Below are 27,995 nucleotides of genomic sequence, written 5' to 3' on the forward strand. Positions count from 1 at the left end.
ATGAAGGAAAGAAATTGCATTCATAGTAATTGAAACCTTACAACTTAGCCATTTATGAAGCATTGATGTCATTTATAATTTTTAAAAATTAGATCTTTTACATGGTGTCGCCCTGTATGAATACATTAGTGAACTCTGCTGTTGAGATTCCTAATTGACCGCTGCAACATCTCAGCTGGGATATTGTGAACTGCATCCCGAATTCTCTGTTTTCACTCATCCAGGATTCTTGGTCGAGTCATGTAGGCTTTGCTCCTGAGGTAGCCCCACAAGAAAAAAAAAAAAAAAAAAAAAAAAAAAAAAAAAAAAAAAAAAAAAAAAAAAAAAAATATATATATCACAAACAGATAAATGTGGCGATCTAGTAGGCCAGGGAATGTTACCGAATCGTGAGATCACACAGTTGCCATCCAATTCTTGGAAATATGCCACTGATTGCTGTGCAGTTTGCGATGTCACTTGGTCCTGCTGAAACCAGGCTTCTTGAATGTTTGGGAAGTTGTTCAATGTAGGTGTAACAAAAGTTTGTAATGTCTCCACGTAACGACTGTCATTGACAGTTATTGAGTTTCCCTGTTCATTTGTGAAAAAATACAATCCGACAACCCCATGTAATGAAACATCACACCATACTGCCACTTTACTAGCGTGTGAAGGGCGCTCATGAATGTCATTAGGATTTGTGTTAGCCTCAGTAACGGTAGTTCCGTTTATTCACATAACCTGTGAGATGAAAATGTGGCCTCATCTGACATCCACAACTTGTTTAGAAATTCATAGTCATTGTTTATTTTTGTTATCATTTGTTGACAGAATCCTAATCGTAACCAGTAATTGTTGTCCTTCAATTGTTGCACCATCTGTAGTTTGTATGGAAGAAATTTTAAATCAAGATGATGAATTCTGTGAACACTCTCCTAGGACATTCCAACCACTGCTGCTTGCTTACGAACTGAACACCATGGACTCCGTAAGAAAGGTTCGCATACAACATCAAAGTTTGCTGGAGAACACACACTTCTTGGTCGTCCTATTGGTTTCTTCTTGACGGCAGATCCAGTCTCTTCAAAGTTATTACGAAGTTATTAATTCAACATTTTATCGCGTGTTTCGATGGAACGGCATCATGACGAACAGCACCATCCTGAATTATAAAAATGTCGAAACTCCTCTGCACCAACATTTTATAAAACATTTTTATGGCTAACGCATACTGTTGTCCATTCCACTGATCCATAATTACTGAAACGGCGGACTGTTTACTCACTAACTGTCACAAATTCGCAGTGGTGCCACCTGCCCATGGCTGCCACTACCCATTTCAACATTCCCGTTACTCTGTGTCACCCTGTATGTTAAGGACTGAAGCAGTTTTGGTACACTGGTAAAATAGTGCATGTGGAAATCTTGAAAGGCTGACATGGCAAGAAGCCACAATTTCTTCACATTAGTATGAAATGTATATTTAAGTTTATAGGCCACAATTTTATTAGCATACACAGGTAGACAAATAAATGTAACTAGTATTTAAATTATAGTTGACTGACCGTTCAGTCCAATTAATATTTTTAATTTACTGCAAAAATCTTGCTAACCCATTAGCAATAATAAAATGTGAGACATAAGAAAAAAAGGGTAATTCAGTATATTAACAGTAAATGTGCTTACCGTCATTGACTGCAAATGCCGTGTAGTGACCAGAGCCAGCACTGAAATGAAAACACATTATGTAGGTGAAAAATTCTATTTACAATTAGCAGAAACTCTAAAACAAATCTTCAACAGCAGAAATCTCAGAGATTATTATATAAATAGTCAGAAGTATCTGTAAAATTCAGCTCCTGTTATTACTCGATCTATGTAAAAATAGCTGCAACTTATTAGTAATCACCCTCATCTTTTTCTAAATTACAACACACAATAACTTTCATTTATGCTGGCTCTATTCCTTTATTTAATTCTTCTTTCTTTTGCTAACTGTTTTATGTTATTCTGTCTTTGCTTCCACACTCTCTTTCCTTATATGTGTTAGACACACATTCACACTGCAAATACTTGTAGTATTTCACACGTAAGAGCATTCCTATAACACTGCCCTCAGCTCTTAACAAGTTAACAAAAAACACACATGTAGGATGGTTTGCATGTTTTCACTCTCTCTAAAAAAAGGTTATAGAAGTAAGAAATGTCAAGCATTTTCCAATATAACTCCTAACTCCTTTTTTGCAAGTGAGTTCTTAATCAGCATCAACATATGCTACCTTAGGCATTAATGCCAGTTCTGTAAGTATTGCACCTTTCTTTTGTCTATAAGTTTTTCCATGCAATATACTGAACATTTCCCATTGTGTACGCATTTTGAACTGTACCAAATATTGAGATTCACTGTGACATGTCATTTCAGAACTGAAGACGCCAGTACCTAGGATTTTCACGTACAGGGTGATTATAATTACGGTTAAATTTTCAAAATGCTTTAGAAATAAACATCACTGGTCAGAATGATGTCAAATTACAATGGAATATTATCGGAGAAGGGCGAAAACATATGGGAGAAGAACAAAAAAATAGTGTGAAAATTGATCAATAGACGGTGCTGTATGTGTCAGAATACGTAAATGAAAACACCTGCCATGTGTACAACCCACTGATGTTGGTATAAACACGTCGGGTATGCTACTTTACTTTCATGTTGCGACATTCGCCATGACTGTCTCAATGCAGGACTGCATTCTGCTTGTAAAGCTGTATTACAAGAATGATGACTGTGCACGTATCGCTCTGCTGAAGTTCCGGGCACTGAAGGGTTTGAAAAAAGGCTTTGGTCCAATGACTGCTGTGGGTCTGAAGAAAATTATTCCGAAATTCAAAAACATGGGTTCTTTTGGTGTGCAAACTGGTAGATGGAGGAAACGAATTGATTCAACATCAGTGGAAGCACTGGCCACAGCAAAGTAGGAGGAGACAAGTGGTTGTATGCAAACGTGTAGTACACGATGAACTGCCTGAAAATTAGACATACCTGTGAACATGGTGCGTAAAACCCTACGAAACATCCTCCTTTGCTATCCATTCGGAATTACCCATGTGCAGAAGTTGCTTTCTGCTGACCTCCCAGCAAGAGAGACCTTTGCTTTAGAATTTCTTTCTCACATGGAAGTTGACAATAATTGGCCGTGAAAGATTTTGTGGACAGACAGAGCCCACTTCTATCTGACAGAATATGTCAATACGCAGAACTGTCGAATATGGGCAACGGAAAATCCACAAGTGAATCAACCAGTATCACTTCATCCTGAAAAGGTCCCTGTGTGGAGTGGGTTTATGGCATAATTTATCATGGGGTGATATTTTTTCGAAGAGACAGATGCTTCCGGTCCTGTTACCTGTATTGTCACTGGTAAGTGCTATGAGTGTCTTTTGCACAGCCACGTCATTCCAGCTCTCCAACAGTGTGGACAGTATCATTTTAATGCAAGATGGTGCACCTCCGCACATCGCACATCCAGTTAAGCAGCTGCTGAAGCAGCCCTTTGGAAATGCTTGAATTATCAGCCGCCATTTCCCTATAGTCTCGCCGTCCTGATTACCTGATCTTGATCCATGTCACTTCTGGCTGTGGGGCTATCTGAAAGATGTGTTCAGTGTTCCGATTGCAAACTTAGCTGCATTTAAGGCACGCATTGCGCAACACATTCTGAACGTGACCCCGGAACACTTCGATTAGTTGTGGAGCTTACAGTTTCTCAATTTCAACTTGTTGCAAAATATGGTGGACAGGATATTTAAAATGTTTTGTGCCAGTCACATGGAAATTAATACTCCGATCTGATTTTGACTGATGCTTTTTACGCGGTTTTTGGTCCCAGGACAATTAAAAGCCAATGTGAGTGATATTTTTTATGCTGTTTTTGGCCTCAGGACAATTAAAAACTGATTTTCCCATCTGATGTAATATGATCTTGCCATGGTGGATGGGCTTATGTAACTAACAGTATCACACCAGTACAGCCATGCACACTGAGTGGTACAGTTTGTTTAATGTCAAATGTACACCTTAGGCATTGTTGTATGATTCATCATCTGTAGTTGATCGCTATTAAATTACGATGCTTACAGCCCATTGGGGCTGCCCTCCAGTACCAAATTGGTGATCCCTTGATGCCTCAGAACATCTCCTACCAACCGATCCCTTCTTCTAGTCAAGTTGTGCCACAAACTCCTCTTCTCCCCAATTCTATTCAATACCTCCTCATTAGTTATGTGATCTACTCAACTAATCTTCAGCATTCTTCTGTAGCACCACATTTCGAGATCTTCTATTCTCTTCTTGTCCAAACTAGTTATCGTCCATGTTTCACTTCCATACATGGCTACACTCCATACATATACAGGGTGTATACATGGACAAAGAAAAAAAATTCCCGGATTTTTCCCGGATTTCCCGGTTAAAAATACACTTTCTCCCGGGTGAAAATAAACTATTCCAGTGTTCCTAAGTTACTGTATACTTTTCCTCGGTACTGTAAAACTTATCAGTCATTTGAATGTTTGTGGTTTTATACGCCGATGAAAACAAAACTTGTGGGAGGGGGGGGACACGTTTTGGAAAGATCTTTGATGTGCAGCAACATGTACACTGCATATTTTCGTGTTACCAAGGTATGAATGGGAATTCCGCCAAACACTCCATGTTACTTTCCAAAGAATTGCAATCAAGATTGCGACATGCTTTTGTAAGCCAGTCATAGTTCATGTCACGTGAGCTCGACAGCTGATGACAGTGTAGGACACGTGATGTAGTCAGCCAATAGCAAGATCACTCTTAAGTAGTGCGAACACACAAATAAGAAAAGTTAATGGTTTAAATTAATATACATAGTGTTGCTACAAGAAAAACAAAGGTTTCACATATAATCGTGATCTCTAAGATCAATAAGCTGTAAGAGAAGCTAAGCTTCCACATATAATGTTGATCTTTTTGCGCGTGTTACACTTTGAGATATATCACACTAATGTGTACTACTAAAATTTTTAGTAACGACGTAAGTGTCTGATCTTCTGAGCTCGAAATTCTTCTAGATAGTCTTACTCAAAGAGTTGATTTTTAATTGAGAGTTAAACGCTCTGTGATTTAAGAAATTCATCATACATTATCGCACATAGTTCATCTTATGTAAAAGGAAATTTAAGAACCTTCAACACAATCGAGGCGGGTTTTTAGTTTTTTAATATAATTTAAAGGAAATTTACTTTGAAAGTAACGCTTTTCAAACCACCATATTTTCCCGTGACCTGTTAGAAACTGATTCGTTTCAGCAGTTGCCAGAGAGCGCCATATAACAGGCGCCACTGCTCTTGGGCAGCTACGATGACGCAGGAAGCTATTACATTCGTACGTGTAAAACATTAAAAGATCTGCAATATGTTACAAAAGAAACAAGGCATCAGAGGATACTTCAAGAGCATCGGAATTTCGTGAACCATACTAAAATACATAATTCGGCTAAATGTACACATTCGTATGTCCAGATTCGGATGGTAATTTTCTTGATTACCAGTACTGTATTATCTCATGTTTGATTCTTTATTATGACATAATACCATGCGAGCTAGGAGATGGAAAATGTGCACTTGAAATGCAGCGAATAGTTTAAACTAGCCAACAGTGCGAAATGAAACACTTCATTTCAAATAAATTGACTGCCTCAGCGCTAAAGATTAATAAAAGCCAAATCTCTTTAGCAAACCGACAAAAATAAGTTCATTGTTGTGCAAGGTGATTAATGCTTGACTGTCAGAAAGATGGAAATAAAACCTGAAACTAATAACATATTTTAGTTTCCGTAATTATGCGAATGTATTTTAATTCATTTGATAGCTCCAAACCACAGAAATCCGTTTTGTTTTCATTTAATGTGAGGGCAATAAATGAAGAGGAAACAGCAAAATCACTAAACATAAACACGGGTCACACGGAGACTACCCACCTCCCCACTACAGCTCAGATTTATCTGTGCATCAGCCCCGTATCTACGATATTTCTGAACCGGGACAATAGTAGATAGCGCCACCCAGCCACACATCCATAGGCAGAAGCGGGTGAAGTTACTACCCATACGTGACACAACTGCGCATGCACAAGAGCCCGCCCGCAGTTACTCAAACGAGTCTAATGTACAGAGCTGTCACGTCACGCTCATCGAAGGCAATTTGTTGTTAGGAGGCATTGCATAGTCTTCCTAAAGCCTTTGACACACTTTGCTGTTGGCAGACGCTTGTATGAGCACTATGTTTTGCTGTTGTATATGGCGCATTTACTGTGCTACTTACGTTTTATTTTCATTATTTTTTTTCTCGTTCATGTTTTGTTGCTGCAGTATTATTCTGCAGAAGCGGGGTACAGTAAAATTATTTTTTGGAGAATTGGTTCTTACCAGGCAAATTCACAAAAATTTCACTGAAAACTAAAACAAAGAAAAATTCCCGGAATTCACAAAAATTCCCGGGTTTTTCCCGGTTTTCTCCCGGATGAAAAAATTCCCGGGTTTTTCCTGGATCTCCTGGTTGTCCCGGGTCGTATACACCCTGATATACTTTCAGAAACGACTTCCTGACACTTAAATCTATACTCGATGTTAACAAATTTCTATTCTTCAGAAACGCTTTCCTTGCCACTGCCAGTCTACATTTTATATCCTCTCTACTTCGACCATCATCAGTTATTTTGCTCCCCAAATAGCAAAACTCCTTTACTACTTTAAGTGTCTCATTTCCTAATCTAATTCCCTCAGCATCTCCCGACTCAATTCAAAATGTTATATAATATTGAAAAAGCTGTTAATACGAATAATACCCAAGACTGGTGTGGTTTCTCGATCTGATTACATCTATTTTGTCACTGTCAGCTATATAAAACAAAATACACCTTTCTAATATTGCAGCAATTTTGTAACACACACCAAATAAACGAGGCTGTTCTGGCACATATGGTCATTTTTATAACACGACAAAATATAATTCACGAAGTACCAATATCATATGCCCGTAAGGTCTACTACAAGCGAAAAGCTTTATATTAGGAAATAGTTTCACATTTCATTCACACGCACCAGTTTCTCAAGCAAGAGATCGAAAAGTAGTATTAGAAAATTTTTATATAAATTTTGAATAGTCTTATTCTTTCGTAATCAGTGTGATGTTCCTGTTTCTTCTACTTCCTCGCCTAACAATCTTGTCATCAAGAATTCTCTAGCTATTCCTGCTATTGTCAAAATTTGTTTGCCAATTAACTTCACAAACCCTGCCAGAAGCACAGGTTTAGTTATCTCACGATTATTCTCCGGTTAGGCGTTGTTACGTATTCATGCAACACATTTTTCGCGTTACTTGTACACTATAAGCGTATTCAATAATCAACTTATGAGCCATTCAGAAATCAACTTAAAATGTGTTCAGAAACCTACAGGGATGCATTTCAAAATCATATGAATAATATATTAAAAACGAAGATTCCATGACTTACCAAACAGGAAAGCGCTGGTAGATAGACACAATAAAAACACACACACACACAAAATTTCAAGCTTTCGCAACCAACGGTTGCTTCGTAAGGAAAGAGGGAAGGAGAGGGAAAGACGAAAGGATGTGGGTTTTAAGGGAGAGGGTAAGGAGTCATTCCAATCCCGGGAGCGTAAAGACTTACCTTAGGGGGAAAAAAGGACAGGTACACACACACACACACACACACACACACACACACACACACAAGCAGACATATTTAAAGGCAAGGAGTTTGGGCAGAGATGTCAGTCGAGGCGGAAGTGCAGAGGCAAAGATGATGTTGAATGACAGGTGAGGTATGAGTGGCGGCAACTTGAAATTAGCGGAGGTTGAGGCCTGGTGGATAATGGGAAGAGAGGATATATTGAAGGACGAGTTCCCATCTCCGGAGTTCTGATAGGTTGATGTTAGTGGGTAGTATCCAGATAATCCGGACGGTGTAACACTGTGCCAAGATGTGCTGGCTGTGCACCAAGGCATGTTTAGCTACAGGGTGATCCTCATTACCAACAAACACTGTCTGTCTGTGTCCATTCATGTGAATGGACAGTTTGTTGCTGGTCATTCCCACATAGAAAGCGTCACAGTGTAGGCAGGTCAGTTGGTAAATCACGTGGGTGCTTTCACACGTGGCTCTGCCTTTGATCGTGTACACCTTCCGGGTTACAGGAATGGAGTAGGTGGTGGTGGGAGGGTGCATGGGACAGGTTCTACACCGGGGGCGGTTACAAGGGTAGGAGCCAGAGGGTAGGGAAGGTGGTTTGGGGATTTCATAGGGATGAACCAAGAGGTTACGAAGGTTAGGTGGACAGCGGAAAGACACTCTTGGTGGAGTGAGGAGGATTTCATGAAGGATGGATCTCATTTCGGGGCAGGATTTGAGGAAGTCGTATCCCTGCTGGAGAGCCACATTCAGAGTCTGATCCAGTCCCGGGAAGTATCCTGTCACAAGTGGGGCACTTTTGGGGTTCTTCTGTGAGAGGTTCTGGGTTTGAGGGGATGAGGAAGTGGCTCTAGTTATTTGCTTCTGTACCAGATCGGGAGGGTAGTTGTGGGATGCGAAAGCTGTTTTCAGGTGGTTGGTGTAATGGTTCAGGGATTCAGGACTGGAGCAGATTCGTTTGCCAAAAAGGCCTAGGCTGTAGGGAAGGGACCGTTTGATATGGAATGGGTGGCAGCTGTCATAATGGAGGTACTGTTGCTTAATTTACCAACTGACCTGCCTACATTGTGACGCTTTCGATGTGGGTATGACCAGCAACAAACCGTCCATTCACATGAATGGACACAGGCAGACAGTGTTTGTTGGTAATGAGGATCACCCTGTGGCTAAACATGCCTTGGTGCACGGCCAGCACATCTTGGCACAGTGTTACACCGTCCGGGTTATCTGGATACTACCCACTAACACCAACCTATCAGAACTCCGGAGATGGGAACTCGCCCTTCAATATATCCTCTCTTCCCGTTATCCACCAGGCCTCAACCTCCGCTAATTTCAAGTTGCCGCCACTCATACCTCACCTGTCATTCAACATCATCTTTGCCTCTGCACTTCCGCCTCGACTGACATCTCTGCCCAAACTCTTTGCCTTTAAATATGTCTGCTTGTGTCTGTATATATGTGTGTGTGTGTGTGTGTGTGTGTGTGTGTGTGTGTGTGTACCTGTCCTTTTTTCCCCCTAAGATAAGTCTTTCCGCTCCCGGGATTGGAATGACTCCTTACCCTCTTCCTTAAAACCCACATCCTTTCGTCTTTCCCTCTCCTTCCCTCTTTCCTAACGAAGCAACCGTTGGTTGCGAAAGCTTGAAATTTTGTGTGTGTGTTTTTTTATTGTGTCTATCTACCAGCGCTTTCCTGTTTGGTAAGTCACGGAATCTTTGTTTTTAATATATTTTTCCCATGTGGAATGTTTCTTTCTATTTTATTCATATGAATAATAGATAGACCAATGTGCACTGGATGCTAGGCACTTTGTGAAACAAGGTTTTTCCCCCTCAAGAATATGAATTTGGCGCCCCCTTTTCCCAGTAGCATCTGGCTGCTTGCTCCGACCTCTCGCACAGCCAACAGCCACATTCCTGTAGCCAGAAGCGGGAGAATCTACTACTCTAACGCGACTCAACTGTGCATGTGCAAGAGCCCCCTCTTAACTGCTAAAACAAATCTAATGTAAATAGTCGTGAAGTGACGCTCATCGGAGGCAATGCATTGGTATGAAGCATTGCATGGTCTTCCTAAAGCCTTTGACACATTTTGCTGTTGGCAGAAGCTTGCATGAGCACTGCGAGTCGTCGTACTGCGGCTTGTATGACATTCATTACGCCAGAGATTGCAATTGTGTGCAGCAAATGATGGCCACCACATTGAACATCTATTGGCCTGACATGTCGGGACACACTCTATTCCACTCCGGAAATGAAAACGGAAACCACGTGTCTACATGTACCTCGCCCCTCATGGTAATGTACATGTGCGTCAGTGAAAAAGACCAATGAAAAGGTGTCAGCATGTGGATGTGATGTGCTGTTCCAGTCTCTTCTGTACCTAAGGGCCATCACCATTCCCTTTGGATCCCTACGTAATTCGGTGCTCTCCGATACACACAATCGAACAGCGCAGGAGTGGTACTCAAGCGTCAACTTTAGGTTACAATATCTCTGGATGTAATTAACATTTTACAATGCAACAAACGGCACTGATTACGTATTTGTTTATATTTTCAGATGTGCTAACAAAACTAACGGGGTTCCATTTAAAAAAATGTAGGTTTGTGTTAAAAAACATACTTCCGTGCATTTTTTTATGGTTTATATTAACCAATTACACTAGCCCCTCTCCTCACGTTCAGTCTGTGGAATCGATTCGTCAGTATTTGATGTGGTTTACGAAATACATCCAGCGGCAATGTTAGGTGTGACACCCTGTATAACAAGTTCTTAGCTATGAACAATTGTGTGTGGTGTATTTTTCACTAGTATAGTCACATAAAGAATTTAAGTATAGTGATATGCGATAGTAAAGTGTACAAATACTCATCCTTCAAAAGACGGCAGCAAGGATTCTATGCCATCTCACAAGTAACGAATTATGCAAAGGGGTAGTCAAGAGTAACAAATTATGTATACTGCCACCACTAGTATGGTGCAACAAGCACACCGCTTTGTCCCCCAAAGGAACATGCATGGAAAAGTTGTGTGAACTTCATTACTTTCTCAAAGATGCACAGAAAAAAAATGTGAAGGTGTCAATGAATTCAATGGCACTTAAGATGATGTAAACAAACTTCAAAAATATTCCATTATCTCTTTGACAAAACATAAGCGATAATAGAACAAATTTGAACAAGAAAATGAAGTCCCAAATATTCTGATTATGTTCAGGCACTATCAGTAGAGACGTACAGCAGAACTGTTTAATAAGGATACCATATGTCAATCAGATTTTTGTAATTTTTTATATTTATAGCACACCGCCCTGTGGCTCTGTAGCACAACTGTTGCCTGCCATGTGGGTATCCTTTGTCCACTTCCCAGCCAAGGCAAATTTTTAAACAAGGTGTATGCTCTACAAGCCTTTGCACAATGCATTAAAATACATAAGCAAGCAAAAAACAGTAATAAAAAATAAATAACACAATTTAAAAAAAATCAATATCATCAGAGATGGGTAATCGCTGGTCTGAGTTTACTATGGGTCATTAGAATACCTAAGTCATTTAAATATAAAATTCCATCAAATATGTGCTAACATGTTTCTTAAGTGTCATATTTATGAAAATTGCTTGTGAGGGAACACAATAAAAATGCAGTATTTGTTCAGAGTGCTCAATGCCATAAAATTATTGTTTCATGTGTTTTTATGTTGCTCATCGTTGGACCACATGATACCACATCTGTGCTACAAAACATTAACGCAGTCCAAATAAGCAGCAATTGATTTTTCATTTTTGTCCTAATTTTTTTAGGATAGTTTGACTATTTAAACACTCTCCATTAACAGCTTTTTATAAAAGATTGGTAATCAGGAATGGGTATGTGCAATGAAATCTGAAATTTTGCATACAATATGTAACTAGAAATAAGATGATACGCATTTTTCATAGATGATGACAACTAGGTGTTAATTAGCATATATTTGATGAATTTTACATTTGAATCATGTAGGTATATAACTGAATGAGAGAAAAAGGGGGGGGGGGGGGGGCCAAAACAAGACTTGAAATAGCAAGCACCAGTGTCAAGTGATATCTGTGGGTTTTTTTTTTTTTTTTTTTTTTTAAATATATCTTGCATTTCACAGCAATGTTTAAAATCCCCACTGGCAGGAACTGAACCCAGGCCATCCCAGGGACAAGCAAGCATTCTACCAAAAAGTCGCAAGGCCCCCCTACTATTTGTCTTAGCTTTAGTGAAATAAAGACAATTTAAAAACTTGAAAGTCAATCTTTTAGAGTTGCATGAACCCGCTTTGAATAACTAAATCAATATTATGAAAAGGGAAGTTGCTACTCACCATACAGAGGAGATGCTGAGTTGCAGATAGGCGCAACAAAAAGACTGTCCCAAATAAAAATTTTGGCCATTAAGGCCTTTGTCAACAATAGACACACACACACACACACACACACACACACACACACACACACACACACAGAGCTGCAGTCTCAGGCAACTGAAACCACACACAGTCCTGCGTGCGAGTTGCGTTTGCATTTGTGCACACACGTGTGTGTGTGTGTGTGTGTGTGTGTGTGTGTGTGTGTGTGTGTTTTGACAAAGGCCTTAATGTCCGAAAGCTTTATTTGCGACAGTCTTTTTGTTGTGCCTATCTGCGACTCAGCACCTCCACTATATTGTAAGTAGTGACTTTCCTTTTCGTAACAGTGTTACATTCCATCCTGAATTTTCCATTGCTTTGGGTAACTAAAATGTAAATGTAAATGTCGCGTGAATAGAGTCTCCCATCGGGTAGACCGTTCGCCGGGGGCAAGTCTTTCTATTTGACGCCACTTCGACGACTTGTGCATCAATGGGGATGAAATTATGATTATTAGGACAACACAATACCCAGTCCCTGAGCGGAGAAAAATCTCCGACCCAGCCGGAAATCAAACCTGGGCCCTTAGGATTGGCATTCCGTTGCACTGACCACACAGCTACCATGGGCGGACTTTGGGTAACTGATAGTTCTGAACATCACATACTGCAAATATAAAAAGTTACAGACATCCTTTTTCCAGTTGGTCCTGTAAGAAACATCTGGCAGATTCATATTCCCACCTAAACCTTAGGATTTAGCAGTACAGTAGTTCCTACCAATTTAATACTTTATTGAGAAAAAAATAAATAAATAAATAAATAATAAAAAAAAAAATCTTTAATGTGCTGGTCCCTGAAATGGGACTATTTCGTAGCACTAAATACAGAACATAAGCTACAAAACATTAATATGGTGGCTGTTCATTTCAGCCACTAATACGACAGCATTTTGCTCAAATTCGTAACACACTGCAAAAATCTTATGTGAGTTTCTATGTATTACATAATTAGTATGCTCCAAAATGTGGATGGTTAGGTTAGGTTAGTGTTGTTTAACGGCCCGTCGACAACGACGTCATTAGAGACGGAGCGCAAGCTCGGGTTAGGGAAGGATGGGGAAGGAAGTCGGTCGTGCCCTTTCAAAGGAACCATCCCGGCATTTGCCTGAAATGATTTAGGGAAATCACGGAAAACCTAAATCAGGATGGCTGGAGACGGGAGTGAACCGTCGTCCTCCCGAATGAGAGTCCAGTGTGCTAACCACTGCGCCACCACCCAAAATGTGGAATTCTATGTTATGATTCAAAGAACATGTCCCACACCTTGTTCATGTCCTATGTGAGGATGGCTTATGCCAATATTACACATAAAAAGATCTGTTTGTCAAATCTAGGATGACATTCCAACTACTGACAGTAAAGCTGTTATGAATCCCAAGGTTAGTTTGAGCAACACACTGCTTTACTAAACTTGATCCTATTAGAGGTGCTATGCTGCTCTCTTATTTAAATAGTATTACTTTGTGAATCTAGGGCCTACAGTTTAACATGGACTCCAAACCACAGTGCATCTCTACATTTTTTCATATTAACAATCATTGTCAGAGGTGAAAAAAGTGATAGGTGACAGAAAAATCCTTCAGCCACTCATGCTGGAAAAAAAGGCAACAAATGTTAGCCAAAGAACCCAAGACAGAGGCCAACAGGCAATACAACCACAGCCTATTTAAGATACTGTCAAACTACTGCAGTTCACAAGCAAAGATTTTACCTAGTTAGTGTATAAACTCTTTTTTTTTCACGTTATATAGGTCTCAACAAATATGCATACAATAACTTGAACAAAATTGTGCATATTTCTAACACCAGGAGAGACTGGGACTGCCATTTAGCTAAGTGTTTCTCTTAAGTTGTAGATAATAGCCTCATTAGTGGGGATCAAACTGTATAAAAAAATTGGCTTGTTATTTATGGGGAGCTACTTTGAGGTACGATTTAACTAAGTCCTTTCAAGTAAGTATGTTATCTCATCAGTTTTTTCATATCAGAATAAATAATTCATACCTAATTTATGATTGTTATTTCATGGAGTGTCCACTAGTTTTTTGCGACAAATTAAATATATGGCCATAATCCAAAACACCTCGTGTTGGTATTGTGTTATCCAAGGACAAACCAAACATACAACATATACAGCAACCATAGCAGAGAGTGTCACCTGAACAGACCCATACCTACATCTATACTCTGCAAACCACCATAAAGCGTATAGTAGACAGTACGTCCCGTTGTACCAGTGATTAGAGTTTCTACCCGTTCCATTCACGTATGGAGCACTGGAAGAATAAATGACTGAATGCCTCTATGCATGCTACAATTATTCAAATCTTATCCTCACGATCCCTTTGTGAGTGATATGTAAGGGATTGTAGTATATTCCTAGAGTTGTCATTTAAAGCCAGTTCTTGAAACTTTGTTTGTAGACTTTCTTGGGATAGTTTATGTCTAAATAGATAAGGAAGTAACTAGGACTCAAAAGTCAACCTTTGTGATGGACTAAAATATAATGCGGATTTGTGTCACCGGAAGTTGTCGTTTAAAGTGATTAAGCATCGATCTTGAGAGCTGAGTGAAACTGAGTTTCCCGATTTTCTTATGTATACTGACAAACTCCTGTATACTTTATAACAGAGTAACAGACTGATCTCTTATGACTCCCATTTTATGGCAGCTTCCATCCAGGAGGTGGTGAGATCCTCCTTACTCGTCTTTGCATAGGCCACAGCCATATAACGCTTGGCTTTATGCTCTATCAAAAAGACCCTCCAATGTTTTGTGCTTGTGGTGTACAGATTACGTGCACCACATTTTACTAGACTGTTTTATTTTCAGACTGAGTGGCAGCAGCTGAACTGCCAAAAAATTTGCCTTGTATTTTAAATGACAATTGAATGTGGTATGGCTTTCAAGGCTTTGGAAATTGTCCTCACTGCTTCCTAAAAGTTTAGGGCAATGTTTTTAATGTGGTATCTGGGTAGCTTGCTCATCCATGCCATTTTTGTAACTGATCAGCCAACCAGATACTCCTGCAAATCTGCCTTAGCTTTCCTCTCGTCTTACTTAGACTTAGTTAACAGTTTTAAAACATCTGAACACCATCTTCCATGATGTGAGAAAGTGTGACTGTGGGTGATCATGGGAGATATTTTATCTCAAATTGCTTTTCATCTCTTTCCTCACATTTTCTCCATTTTAACTACATGTTTTTCTACTAATTGTGTGTGTGTGTGTGTGTGTGTGTGTGTGTGTGTGTGTGTGTGTGTGTGAGTGTGTGCGCGAGCGCGCGTGCGCGTGCGCAAGCATGCGTGCATTTGTTGATAACCCCATCATTGGGATGAAAATTTGCGAAGTTTTCAGTTTTGTCTATATGAATTTTGACAACTTTTACTCCTTAAATTATTTACTTCCACCAGCATTTTTCAACACCACGCACAGGCAGGAGGAAATCTGACGATACGACCCGCCAAGGAAGGTCCGACTTACACTCGCAAATTCCGGATGGAAATACTGACCAGTTGTACTGTACGTCACATATACCACCCTCTACGGACTCGTGGCTAAGCTGAGTAATAACAGTATCAGTTTAGAAGTGAGGGGATCTTGCAACATGGCGTGTTCATGTTTATATTTACTATATTTCTTAGCTTTTGTAGTACCACTCGATAAGAGCGCTAAATATGGATCGAGCCACGATTTTCTTGATGCGCAAGGAATCTATCACTTGAAAACTGGGTTTACTTCGTAGGAAAACGATGTATGGATGTTTTCCTACCTGCCTGTGACTGGTGCTGCCTTCTGTTGTCAATTTATACAATTATTGCCAAAGGAACATTAGCAAACGTAACAGCTGTTGTCACCAATGGCTGAGCCGGTACGTGATAACACTAACATAATTTCACGCATTTACTTATTCAGTTTCGGTTTCCCAGTGTGCTGTAATTCTGCTGCAACGTCACTTTTGTCATGCAATTTATCGAATGACCAAGAAATTTAGGATGCTCAAGAGAAAGAAATTGCTCAATAACTCACCTCACCCATTTTCTTGAAGAATAATTGTACAATACCACGATTTTAAAATACACGATCTATTAAATAACTAAAGTAAATATGAAAACTAAATCTATACTCCCAGTCTTTTATCAGTATGTATTGCTCTTGAAGATATACCACTTACACATGTACCAGTGAAACTTTAAATAAAGGCTTAAATGGCCGTTTTATATGTCTGCCATGCTTCTAAGTGGTCAGTTTTCAAAGTGTTAAAAAGATCTTCAACATGAAGTTCCAAACAACTCACTACAATAACAAATAATTCACACAGAAAATCTGTACACCGAATCTACAACCAAGTAAGAATGGAACATTACATAGCACGTAACAGAAACAAAGTAGAGAATTATATGAAACATTGAAGAACAGTAAATAATTGATCACTATACAGTACTGTTAGAAATGGATCATACTTTGTCAAAATGTGACAGAAAGAGAGAGGAAGGAAAATGTGAGGGCAGACGACAGAAGAAAATAGGAGAGTTTGCTCAACAGTCAGGTATAAGCTGAAGTAAGGAATTACTTTTGTAACTTTAAAACTCTTGTTGTGTGTGTCATGTTCCCATCTACGAAGACATTTGAAGATTCATACTTCTGCAAAATCATTATTCCAATGTTTCCCTTACTTCTTTGTTTTCAATCAACCTTTAAGATCCTAAACATGAATATTTGTCATTTGCCGATGTAGAAAATTGTCAAATCTGTTTCCTATTTCCTGTTTGAAACGTTCATAATTCTCGAAGAAATCCAATATAGAAGTCTTATGTCATGAAAGATAACCCAAAAAAATTACTACTGAGGATGTTTCATTGTAATACTCACCCAGATCCATGATGGACAATAACAGCAGCCAAATCATATAAGTTGCTACCACTTCCTGATCTACGGGTATCGTGCAGATTGCTCAGCACATACTGTGACATGTCTAACGCAGTAACAGGAAATGATATATTTGTATCTATTTTCGTTCTGAAAAAGTTATGCCATCTGAATCTCTTCAAATGAAGACACAACACCTGGAAAACATATATGCACTTTCTGTAAAATCAAACTGTTATTCATTTTAACGTAAATTTATTTTTTCAGTAAGATAAACAAACAGCAAAGACAAATGAAAAAATTGCTCCTACACTTACATTTGGTAGCCGATGAATCCAGAAGCGTTTTGTTGACCGTTGTTTGCTCTTGCAAGTGCTACAGTAATACAGCTCAGTTTCAGCCAGTTCTTCAACTTCTATAAAACTTGTTAAACAATCTGAAATAAAAACAACCTCTTCAATATTAGAATCGTAAAAACAGAAAACAAAATGGACAAGTCCAATAAAATTTTTCGTTAAGATGATTGTTAACTTTTCATCCACTTAATAAAGCATGTAGAGACCTTAGCAAGTCTTGCAAATGATTGCTTACATCTCTTTTCATTTATTTAATGTGTGGGTTTACCATTTATGTGATATATTAGCAACAAGTGTAATGCAGCACACATTTCATTATGGGGATGTTGAAGATTATTACTCTGCAGTGTGGAATTATTGTGGCTGGATCTTAGTGAGGAGGGACCTAGGGACCTGTTTTAATAATGACATTCCAGAACTTACACTCAGTGAGTACAAAGTGTCACACAAAGGTTTTGCGGCGCGGCACACTCCTTTCTACCGCCCTGCCAGTGTCCAGCTATGTTCATTTGTCTAGCTAAAAGCTGTAGTAGAAAATACTAGAGCACTACTGTCTATTGCAGGTCGCAACATACATGGAATTGTCCAGTAAATGGGATGTGGCTAGCTACCGAAATAAAATTTTTAACTTGGCAATGTAAATTTTCAGGTGTATTTTTACGATAAAGATCACAGTTAACACTGCCAAACCCGTACCAAGTGGCAACACGCACACTACAATCACACACGTAGCCAGTTTATGGTATTTACACCCGTTACTGAAGTTAATAGAGTTCACCGGATCGTTTAGTTATGAAAATGCTTGCTCAAATGTTGTGCACTCTGCTCTACACGTAATACCTGTTCCAGTCTTAGTTAAAACCACGTGGCGTGTTGTGCGATCTAACAGTCAAAAGCAATAATTTTGATATTCCGTCCGAAATTCCACACAACTTCCACTATACCGTTCACTTAAATACACTTTGTACTACTTCACGAACTAGTAATTAGCATTTTTCCATGATTTTACAGCACTTTCGTCGAAGCTGCTTTCAATGAGATGTTACTAGTTCGAACCCTCAGCCCCGACCCCCCCCTAGATCACACCAAAGGCTTTGTTCCCAGCATAGATTGACACGAGCCTGCATTTTTCTGATTGGCTGATATCACAAACAGCAAATCAGGTTGCAGTATTATCCCACGCTAACCCGTGCTTTACTTCAATGACCAATCATAGTAAAACATTTCTTTCTATGGCAATTGCTAAATAAATAAATTTAGAAAAGTATCAATTACAAAATTACTCCTCCTGAAATTATCAATTCATTTGTGTTCTACTCACAATTTATTAGTACCATAAACTGACTGCACATTTAACTATCGTAAATCCCCTGTATAGTTTAACTGGTACTTCGTAAATAAACAAAACAATTTTCATTTACTTCTGTTCTTCTTCACTCGTACAACACTCACACTGCTAATTACTACACATATAAAACAATTATAATTATGCAAATACATTAAATATTAATCAAACATAACTTTACAACATTGTTTTGACTGCGACTGCTAGCACTGTCCGTCAACTGTTGACCTCTGCCGCCTACCAGTACAACTACGTGCAGCTCTGTAACTCAGGTCCATGTCAGGTGGTGACATCTGTCGATGACTCATGCCTATAACGATATCGTCCTAACAAGTGACAGGAGGGATGCGAAGGCGCTACGCCTCAGTTTGTCTTCCGAAAGAGATCAATCACAATAAAAATCACAATAAGAAAATTGATTTTTTGCACTTTTTCTAAGGCATACAGCAACCACAATGTTTCAGTGTATTTATCATCCTTCATAATTTGTCTTCACAATTACAGATAAAATAACCCATTCTGTAAACAGATACAAGCTACCTCCACCGGATAATCTTATTGTGGATTTGTAACAATGTGCAGAATGTTGAAATGAATACTGTAGTTTCTCGTATCCCAGCCCAGTGCGTTGAAAGGCATGGACCTTGATAACAGCCACTACACAGTGCTGCTATAATTTGCGAGCACAGCTGTAGCCACTTCAGTGCTGTCTAGAGCTGTCCTACCAGACTATCAGCACTGCCCTTTAAAGCCAGCAGCACAGTGCTCAGTCAGTCAGTTGTGATTTCACAGTACTCTAGTACTGATCTTGCTACAAATCGCTGTGTCTGGTTCTGGATTCACTATGTCTTAAGTTTCAATCTTGGTTTACTCGTTGGACTCCACTGTGTCACATGGTTATTTCTCCTTCTCTGTTGTTGTCTTTCAGTTTACTTTTAGCAAATTGCTGGTGATGCCCTCAGCCAGGCAACCAGTCCCTGCAGATTCCCAAGTTGTTCCTGGTCTTGACAGATTCTGGTCACTACAGCTGGCAACAAGATAAAAGGACAGCAGTGTCCCTTGAGTACCAAACTTGTGGAGCAGCAACAGCTGCTACTGCAGCAGCAACTGCAACAAGAACAGCATCAGCAGCTGCAGCAAGAGCAAAATGCATTTCTCCTCCTCAATCAGGAAACTCAGCTTTTGAAGGATCAACTGCAGGTTCCATAAAATGGTGGTTGCTCCTCAGGCAGAGCCACCCACCTGTGTTTCCATCTATTAACGAGACCTACGAGTATTAGGACGTGTATTTGCGAGAACAGAAACAGCACTTTGCTATTTTCCAGAGTGCAGATGGTGCTCTCCAATGGTTGCTTGCTCTACCCTTCCTGGGCTTCCCCAGAGAAGTTTTTCTCAGTAAAGAAGTTGGTTCAACTCTCTAATCCTGCTGCAACAATTTTTGAGGATATATGTTCCTTGCTTTCAAATTATTGTTTACAACAATTTCATGTGGTCACTCCGTGCCTCGAATTTTGATTTCACTTGTGTAAACCTGGCTTGCAAAACTTCATAGTTACTTCTTTGATTCATGATGCAGTGGTCCAAGCGGCTCCTGATCTGGAAGTATCCACAGAAGCCTTGAAACTGGAAAACCATTCCTTGGATGATTTTTTGAAAACCGCGTACTCTTCTGAGATAATACAGGCAGTAAATTAACAAGTCATGACATGAACCCACATAGGAACTGTCTAGCTGTCGCCTCAGGGGCAGAACACCCTTAAGTCCTTTTCCCGATGGCAGCATCACAATTCATCAATTCCAGACCTGACAATAGCCTCTGAACAGCCACTCACACCCTGTCAGCATAAGCAGTAGGGCCTCCCATCATGTCTGACAGCTTCACATCAATCCGTGTGCAAACTGTACAGATTGTTAGGTGCACCCCACATGTTGTGGGGAAGACGGACATTTCTGGTCAGTCTGTCTAAAACAATTGGGACAGTCTGATCCTGTTCCCTATATGCATCAAAGAACAGTAAACCAACTTCAGGCAGTTGTTCCCCAGGGCAATTCTTCCACTACCAAGTTGTTTATCTACCTCACGACTGTGGATGACTGTTTCCAGGTGAACACAAGAGCTAATGTTTCCTTGATAAACCTCCGTATGCTTTTCTGGGGTTCCCTGGCTTGACGCCACCCTACCGTACATTGGTGACATATGGTGATAGTTTATGTCGCCTCCATAGTCGATTCACAATCACTGCTGCATACAAAAAGGTCACTCTACTGTCAATAGTCACTTGGCTGGTAATGTTTTCAGTCCAGATGCCTTCTACCTGTTTGGATTCTGCAAAACTTACGAGACCTCATCTCAGACACGGCTCCCTTCCAGGAACTCAATGACCTCTGTGCCACCTTTGTGCATCTATTCGCGCCTGGCCTGGGATGCACTACAGACAGATTTCCAGGCTTGTACCTCCTGATGTCCAGACGAGATAGCATGTTTCTGCCAGGCACATCCTCTTCCTCTCTCCTTGTGGACAGCCATGAAGCACTAACTCAATTGCCTCCACAAGGCTGGAGTGATTGAAACTGTTAAAACCAGAGTTTGGGCCATACCACAGGTAAGACGATCAAAGTCCAGGCACAGGTGTAAAGCTACTCCATTCCACGTCAAGAGACTCCTCACGAATCTAGTTGGAAGTGAATATTTTTCTGAGATAGACCTTGCCAACAGGTATATACAGGCATCGCTGCATAAGGAATCGCCAACACATTATGGCCATTAACATCCCCTTTGGCTTATATTAATACAAGTGCTTGGCTTTTGGGATCTCTTCTGCACCTGCAGTCTCCCAGAGGTACTTGGAAGGAACAGTTAACCATGTCCATTCCCACTTGTACGGGAGGACTACCTGTGCAAACTTTGTACCCTCTTTACTAAGACGAGTGATGTGGGGCTCAAGTGCCACTTTCACAAATGGCAGGTTTTTCAGGAGCAAGTTGAGTACTTTGGGCACTTGCTAACAAAGACAGGATCCAGCCCTCTGACTGCAAATTTTCTGCTATTCAGTCTTGACACTGCTCCCAAAACTTAGAGGAACTGCAGCCTGACTTTGGGGATGGTTAATTATTATTCCATGTTCCTCTCACAAGTGCCTCACATATGTGTCATCTCAACCAGCTGCAGAAGAAGGGCATTTAAGTACAGGTGGTCAGTTGCCTATGAGCACATTTTCTCACAGCTGAAATGCGCACTGCACTCAGTGCCCCACTCTATGCCCTTTTCTCCATTACATCCCCTGGTTTTTCCCACTGATACTTCTTCCTGTGGCACAGGTGCATAGGAATATTGATGTTACTGAGCAAAGACACTGGCACCCACTCAAAAGAACTACTTGCATACATAAAAATAAGCATTGGTCATTACCTTTGCCATTAAGAAGTACCATGTTTACCTATTTGGAACAAAGTTAACCCTCATTACTTATCACTAAGCACTGGTCGCACCCTTTGGGCTATACTCCAGAGGGGTGGCACAACAGTTCCAGCATTGTGGACTTTTCAACTCCTGCAATTATACCATTAGATACAAGCCCACAGAACCACACAAAAATGTGGATGCCCTCTCTCATCTGCCCTCAGGACCCAACCTGGGATTGGACCAACAGGACATCTGTTTCCACATCGACATGGAACAGCAGCATGTCTTTGACAGGTTTCCCATTACTCTAATGCTGCTGTACATGTTGTGACCCCATCTTACAGCAGGTCATGCGCTATGAGCTCCATAGGTGGCACACGTATTTTTTGAAGACCACCAATCCACAACACCCGGCCTGAGCTAGCCTCTCCCTGACCATTTGTCAGTTTTCTCCTATATTCACCTGCTTGACGCGGATGTTGATAACTCACCATCTACCCTGTGCCCTTATGTTTTTAATTCCTTCATTGTGGACATTGGGGTATGTCGCAGATGAAACCCCTTATGCATGGCGACATGCCTAATGGCCAGGACTGAACACAGACGTGGAGGCCATGGAGTGCAGCTGTTCTGCTTGCGTCCGGAACCAGTCTACGCCTCTCCAGTCTCTCAACCCTTGGCCCAGACCCCTGCCGCTCCTGGGACTGTGTTCACCACCTCAACTTTGCTGGCCCTCCTCCTCTTTCTGGGGGGGAGGGGGGGGGGGAGGGGAGTTACCCCAGCCCGTTAAGTTGGAAAGCACGCCGAAAGGATGGACATTGACGACAACAACAGCCACTAGATGGCACTTCTATGTCCAGCGAGTGCTGCTGCCACTGCTGCGGCAAAAAATGTAGAGAAATGCCCATCCTAGCAGCCTATCAGCACTCCCGAGTGCCCTTTCAAGCCAGCAACGCAGACACTCAGTCAACCAGTCGTGATTTCATTGTGGTTGAGTACTGATCTCATTACACATTGCTGTCTGTTTTTGGATTTCCTGTGTCTTAGGTTCTGATCTTGTCTCATTCTTTGAACTTCTCTTCCACCATGTCATCAATGTTGTTTGTCCTTCACAGCTGTTGTCTTTCCGTTTGCTCTCAGCAACTCAATTTTGACACCTTCGGGTTGCTGGCCAGTCCCAGCAGAGTCAAGAGTCGTTCCCAGTCTTAATAGATTCCAGTCACAATATAGCTGCCACTAGTTATAATAGAGAACGAATATACCCAAAAAACAAAGATGCTGTGACTTACCAAATGAGACACTGGTAGATAGACACAATAAAAAACACACAAACACATACACAAATTTCAAGCTTTCGCAACCCACAGTTGTTTCATCAGGAAAGAGGGAAGTAGAGGGAAAGACGAAAGGATGTGGGTTTTAAGAGAGGGGGTAAGGAGTCATTCCAATCCCGGGAGCGGAAAGACTTACCTTAGGGGGATAAAGGGACAGGTATATACACACACACACACACACACACACACACACACACATATCCATCCGCACATATACAGACACAGGCAGACATATGTAAAGGCCAGTGCTTTCTTGTTTGCTAAGTCACAGCATCTTTGTTTTTTGAATATTTGTTTTCCCATGTGGAATGTTTCTTTCTATTTTATTCAGAACAAATATACCGTTACATTATAGCTTCCTCTCTTCAATAAAATAAAGTTTGTGATGAAGTGAAGAATATTAGAGTTTAGCATCCTGTCAATGTCAAGATCAGAGACTGAGCATACACCCAGATGGAGCAATGATGCAGAAGGAAATGTGACACCATCGCATCTTGTGGTTAATGGCAGGAACTCTAATTGCTCTGCATGACATTGAGGTATGGCATTGAAAAAACAATACATACTGTCTGTGTACTCACATCTAGTACCCATTCCCATTGAACAGTCATCATAGTTTAATGTAATGAAACAAACTATGAAATTATCTGCTCAGAAACACAACCCAAAAATAACTGAAAAGTGTGGAGTTTTTCTTAATTCTAATCTTACATTATGCCACAAATAGTCATTCACAGCACATCATGGCAGTTTCCTGTCCCTCCTCACAAATCGTTAACTAGATCGTTACAGTAAAACGTAACAGAACAGATCTAAACAATATGTTTGCATAGTCATGTGGGAGTGTGGTCACAGTTACAAAAAGGTAAAAGATAACACGAGGGAATGTGAGGAATTAGCAATACCTTATTAATCAACTCTACGAACAAGGAACAAGAAAGTGAAAGAGGACGATTCAACAGTAGTCATGCACTATGAGAAGGAGAACAACGGGAGCATAAAAACACATAGTAGAAAGTGAAATCAACTGAGTCACCATTTCATGGATGAAGTAGCACTGTATCTAGAATTAGTTCGATTCATTTGTTTATATCACTATGTTCTTCAGATCAAATAAGTAGATTCAAGGCACACACATTAACCATGAAGCAGTAGTTAGAAACAGAACTCTGTACACTATACCAGAGATAAACTATCACTACACTAAGTTTGGGATATATTTTATTAATAACACTCTAAATTTAGTACCAATCTTTCTTTTTTTTTCTCGTTACTGTTGAAGCATTTCGGGGCTACAACTCCAGTTTCAAGGATTGTACACACATAATACAAGTTAGATCTGATGCTGTTTTTCACTCAACAGCAACAGGAGGACACAGTTGTTTGTTTTACAAGGAAGATGTCTCAGGCAGGATTAAAGAAAGAAATATAACACAGTCCCGTAACAAATTGTCTGTATTTGACGTCCTAACATCTGTCTTCTGCACTGCTGAAGCACTTCCACATTTGCACTTCCATCTTGAAAGATTTAGCACGCTTATGACAGTACTATATGAAGCAAGCAATAAATATTTAACTTATGTTACTCAATTATTATTATTCCCTTTTCTACAGATGGACAAACTAAAATTTAAAAAATTCAGAGGAGTGAGAGTTATTTTTTTGGTTCACATTCACATTCAGAATGGTGCCGAAGTATGATTGGCACCTCACAACAAAACCACAGAAGAGTACAGTGACACCAGAACGGCTCATCTACTTGTGGCTGTGCAGATAGCAGTCAACAATCAAGACGAAACTTCCTGGCAGATTAAAACTGTGTGCCAGACTGACACACAAACTCAGGACCTTTTCCTTTCATGGGCAACAATCAAGATGACAGCATCACCTTAGATAGGCCACCAGTGCACTAAATGTTTAGGCAGACATTAATGTGAACATAATGTCAGTTATTCTTCAAGAGAAGTGTCTTGTACATTAGTCTGTGTAAAGTGAGACTTAAACATTCAGAGACAGTTGGAATTTCTCATAACATTCTTGTGGATTTTGATTATACAAAGTTGAGTAAATCTTTGTGTCTATATTGTATTAAAGTGAATCAACATTTTACATGTTCTGGTTCTGCTCAATCTTCTCTTGGAGTAGAATCACCATTGTGCCAGTGAGTGTATTTTTATACAGCACAACACAGAGTAACTTAAAATATTCATTACAATTTACTGCTACCATTGCTAAGTGTAATTTATACTTGCCAAGAATGTAACCTATTAAGTATAAGGGGCGTTCAAAACAAAATGAGCCGGAGGCATAATTATAGAAACCAGTACCTGTATGTTACAAGTATTGACCCTGGCTGTTGAGACACTTGTCCCACTGTGACGCAAGGTGGTGAACAGCTGGCTCATAAAATTCCTGGGGCTGCGATGTCAACAGTTCCAAATGTACAGAGGACGTCGTAGTCCGAGGTGAATCGATTGCCTCTAAGAGCTTTTTTAAGGGGACCACAAATGGCCCCCTTCTGATTCACTTCCTGCAGCAAGGGACAACAGTGACTGTCCAGCATTACTCACATACCTTGACCACAAAGCCTCATACAGCCAACACAGTCGTAGCACTCCCACAGAAATTCAAATGGGAGTTTGTTGGCCACCCTCCCTACGGTCCGGACATCCCTCCCTGTGATTATGCCATTTTTGTGTCACAGTGGGACAAGTGTCTCAACAGCCAGGATCAATACTTCTAACACAAAGGCACTGGTTTCTGTAATTATACCTCTGGCTTGTTTCTTTTTGAATGCCCCTTATACCTCACATTATTTAAGTTTATACATACAAATGAAATGAAGTAAGCTACATTGTGAGTACAACATGAAGGCTAGCACACACACAGAGAGAGAGAGAGAGAGAGAGAGAGAGAGAGAGAGAGAGAGAGAGAGAGAGAGAGACTAGAGTAAGTGAAATGGGATGGAGTGCTTATATTTGAGGCTGAGATAAGGGAATTATGTTTATTAGTTCACATGAGGCTGTTGTATTAAGGTAGTCACTACTGAATCTAGAGAATAATCTTTTGTACTTACTGTCTGTCTCTCTCTGTTTATTCAAAACGTCAGTGGATTGGAAAACCTGCCTGTGTGTTTCTAGAGTCTGTTGAGATTTTTGTGCCTGAGAGTACTATATATGGCAGAGTGAGAGACCTTTATTGATGTTTGGAATACTGGTTGCTGTAATGAAGACGAGTTGCCATTTTATATTTATGACGCCAATTTACAGACAAGGCTGACGTATTTTCAGGTATGGTAAATCATGTCCCTATGAAAGAAACTTTGACAGTCTGGGCATATGATATTGTAAACACCTGGTTCCTTATGTGTATCGAGTTTGTTAAAACTGCAAGGAAGGACATGGTTTATTTTAATTTTTGTGTAATAGCTCATTTTAATACCATATCTTTTTAATTGATTAGAAATTTTATGTTTTCCAATGAATGGAACAACAACAGTTTTCCTCTTCAGTTGGCCAGGAGTGGTTTACAAGCAGTCTTCATGTCTTTGCTAGTATCATTCTTCCCTCAAAGCTATATCTCGATTGACTCCTGTCGTTACTACATACTTCACTTTGTCCAGACATCTCTTTCTTGATCCTCTTACTAGTCCTTCTACCAATCACATCTGGGTATAGTCTCTTTCTTTTCACCCCTTTGTTAGTCGTGGCCAAACCATCTCAAAGAGGCTATTGTCAGTTTTTCTTTCAAGGATTGCACACTCCCGCTTTTTCTGTTTATTTTTTCATTTCCTGAACAATCGCTGATAAGAACAGTTCTGCTGTTCACTGTTTGTACTCTACCTACTTGATTGTTATGCAGGTTTCTTGGCAGGAATGAAATACTAAAATATTGTTTTAGTGTCAGTTGGTAACAAATGCATTGTTTTTATTTCTACTTGTTTCCTTTTTCACATTATTGAGGAGGCTATCAATTGTGTGTGGTAAATATTAATTATTTGTGACTATTTGTCGATTAATACAATTTCATTATGAAAATCATGTTGTGCCATTGGGATGTTCACAGCCTTATTAACCACACTTCTGATCCCACTAGTTTATTCTATCTATAATTGTATTCTTTCCTTATAGAATGAAAATAGGTGTTTTTGTGTGTGGAGAGGGGGGGGGGGGGGGGGGGGTTCCTATACCTGATAAAGGCAATGCAACTGTTGGAATGTTGAGGTGATTGACTATTTACAAAAAACAGATTTTTCCACAGTTTCCACACAGTGTTTCCTAAGGCAGAACAAAGAAACAATGAAGAACAAAATTTTCCTCTTCACAGCTCAAGAAACTAAAGCACCTTTGTTTTGATAGACCAACCCAAATCGTATAAAGAAGGAGTCCATATTAGACTTGTAGAATTTTCCGGAACAAGCTCAACATTCCCATAAAAACTGTTCTACAATGAAGAAGAGCTACACCTTTGGACACAGTAGATCCACCAAAAACAACAGAGAATTCACTCGTATAACATCCCGTC

At 40.1% G+C, this 27,995-nt stretch overlaps 1 protein-coding gene across 1 annotated transcript in view; it reads right to left on the minus strand.

Annotated features, from left to right (window-relative positions):
- LOC124804858 (ubiquitin carboxyl-terminal hydrolase 3-like) overlaps positions 1-27,995 on the minus strand; it is a 79,341-nt gene that overhangs the window by 9,431 nt on the left and 41,915 nt on the right. The window contains exons 8-10 of the mRNA XM_047265213.1: positions 17,351-17,469; positions 17,037-17,230; positions 1,669-1,709 (exon numbers count right to left, since the gene is read on the minus strand). Of these exons, the coding sequence (XP_047121169.1) occupies positions 1,669-1,709; positions 17,037-17,230; positions 17,351-17,469 (354 nt within the window). The remainder of the gene's footprint in view (positions 1-1,668; positions 1,710-17,036; positions 17,231-17,350; positions 17,470-27,995) is intronic.

The sequence above is a fragment of the Schistocerca piceifrons genome, chromosome 7 (assembly GCF_021461385.2).
Source record: "Schistocerca piceifrons isolate TAMUIC-IGC-003096 chromosome 7, iqSchPice1.1, whole genome shotgun sequence".
Classification (NCBI taxonomy): Eukaryota; Metazoa; Arthropoda; class Insecta; order Orthoptera; family Acrididae; genus Schistocerca; species Schistocerca piceifrons.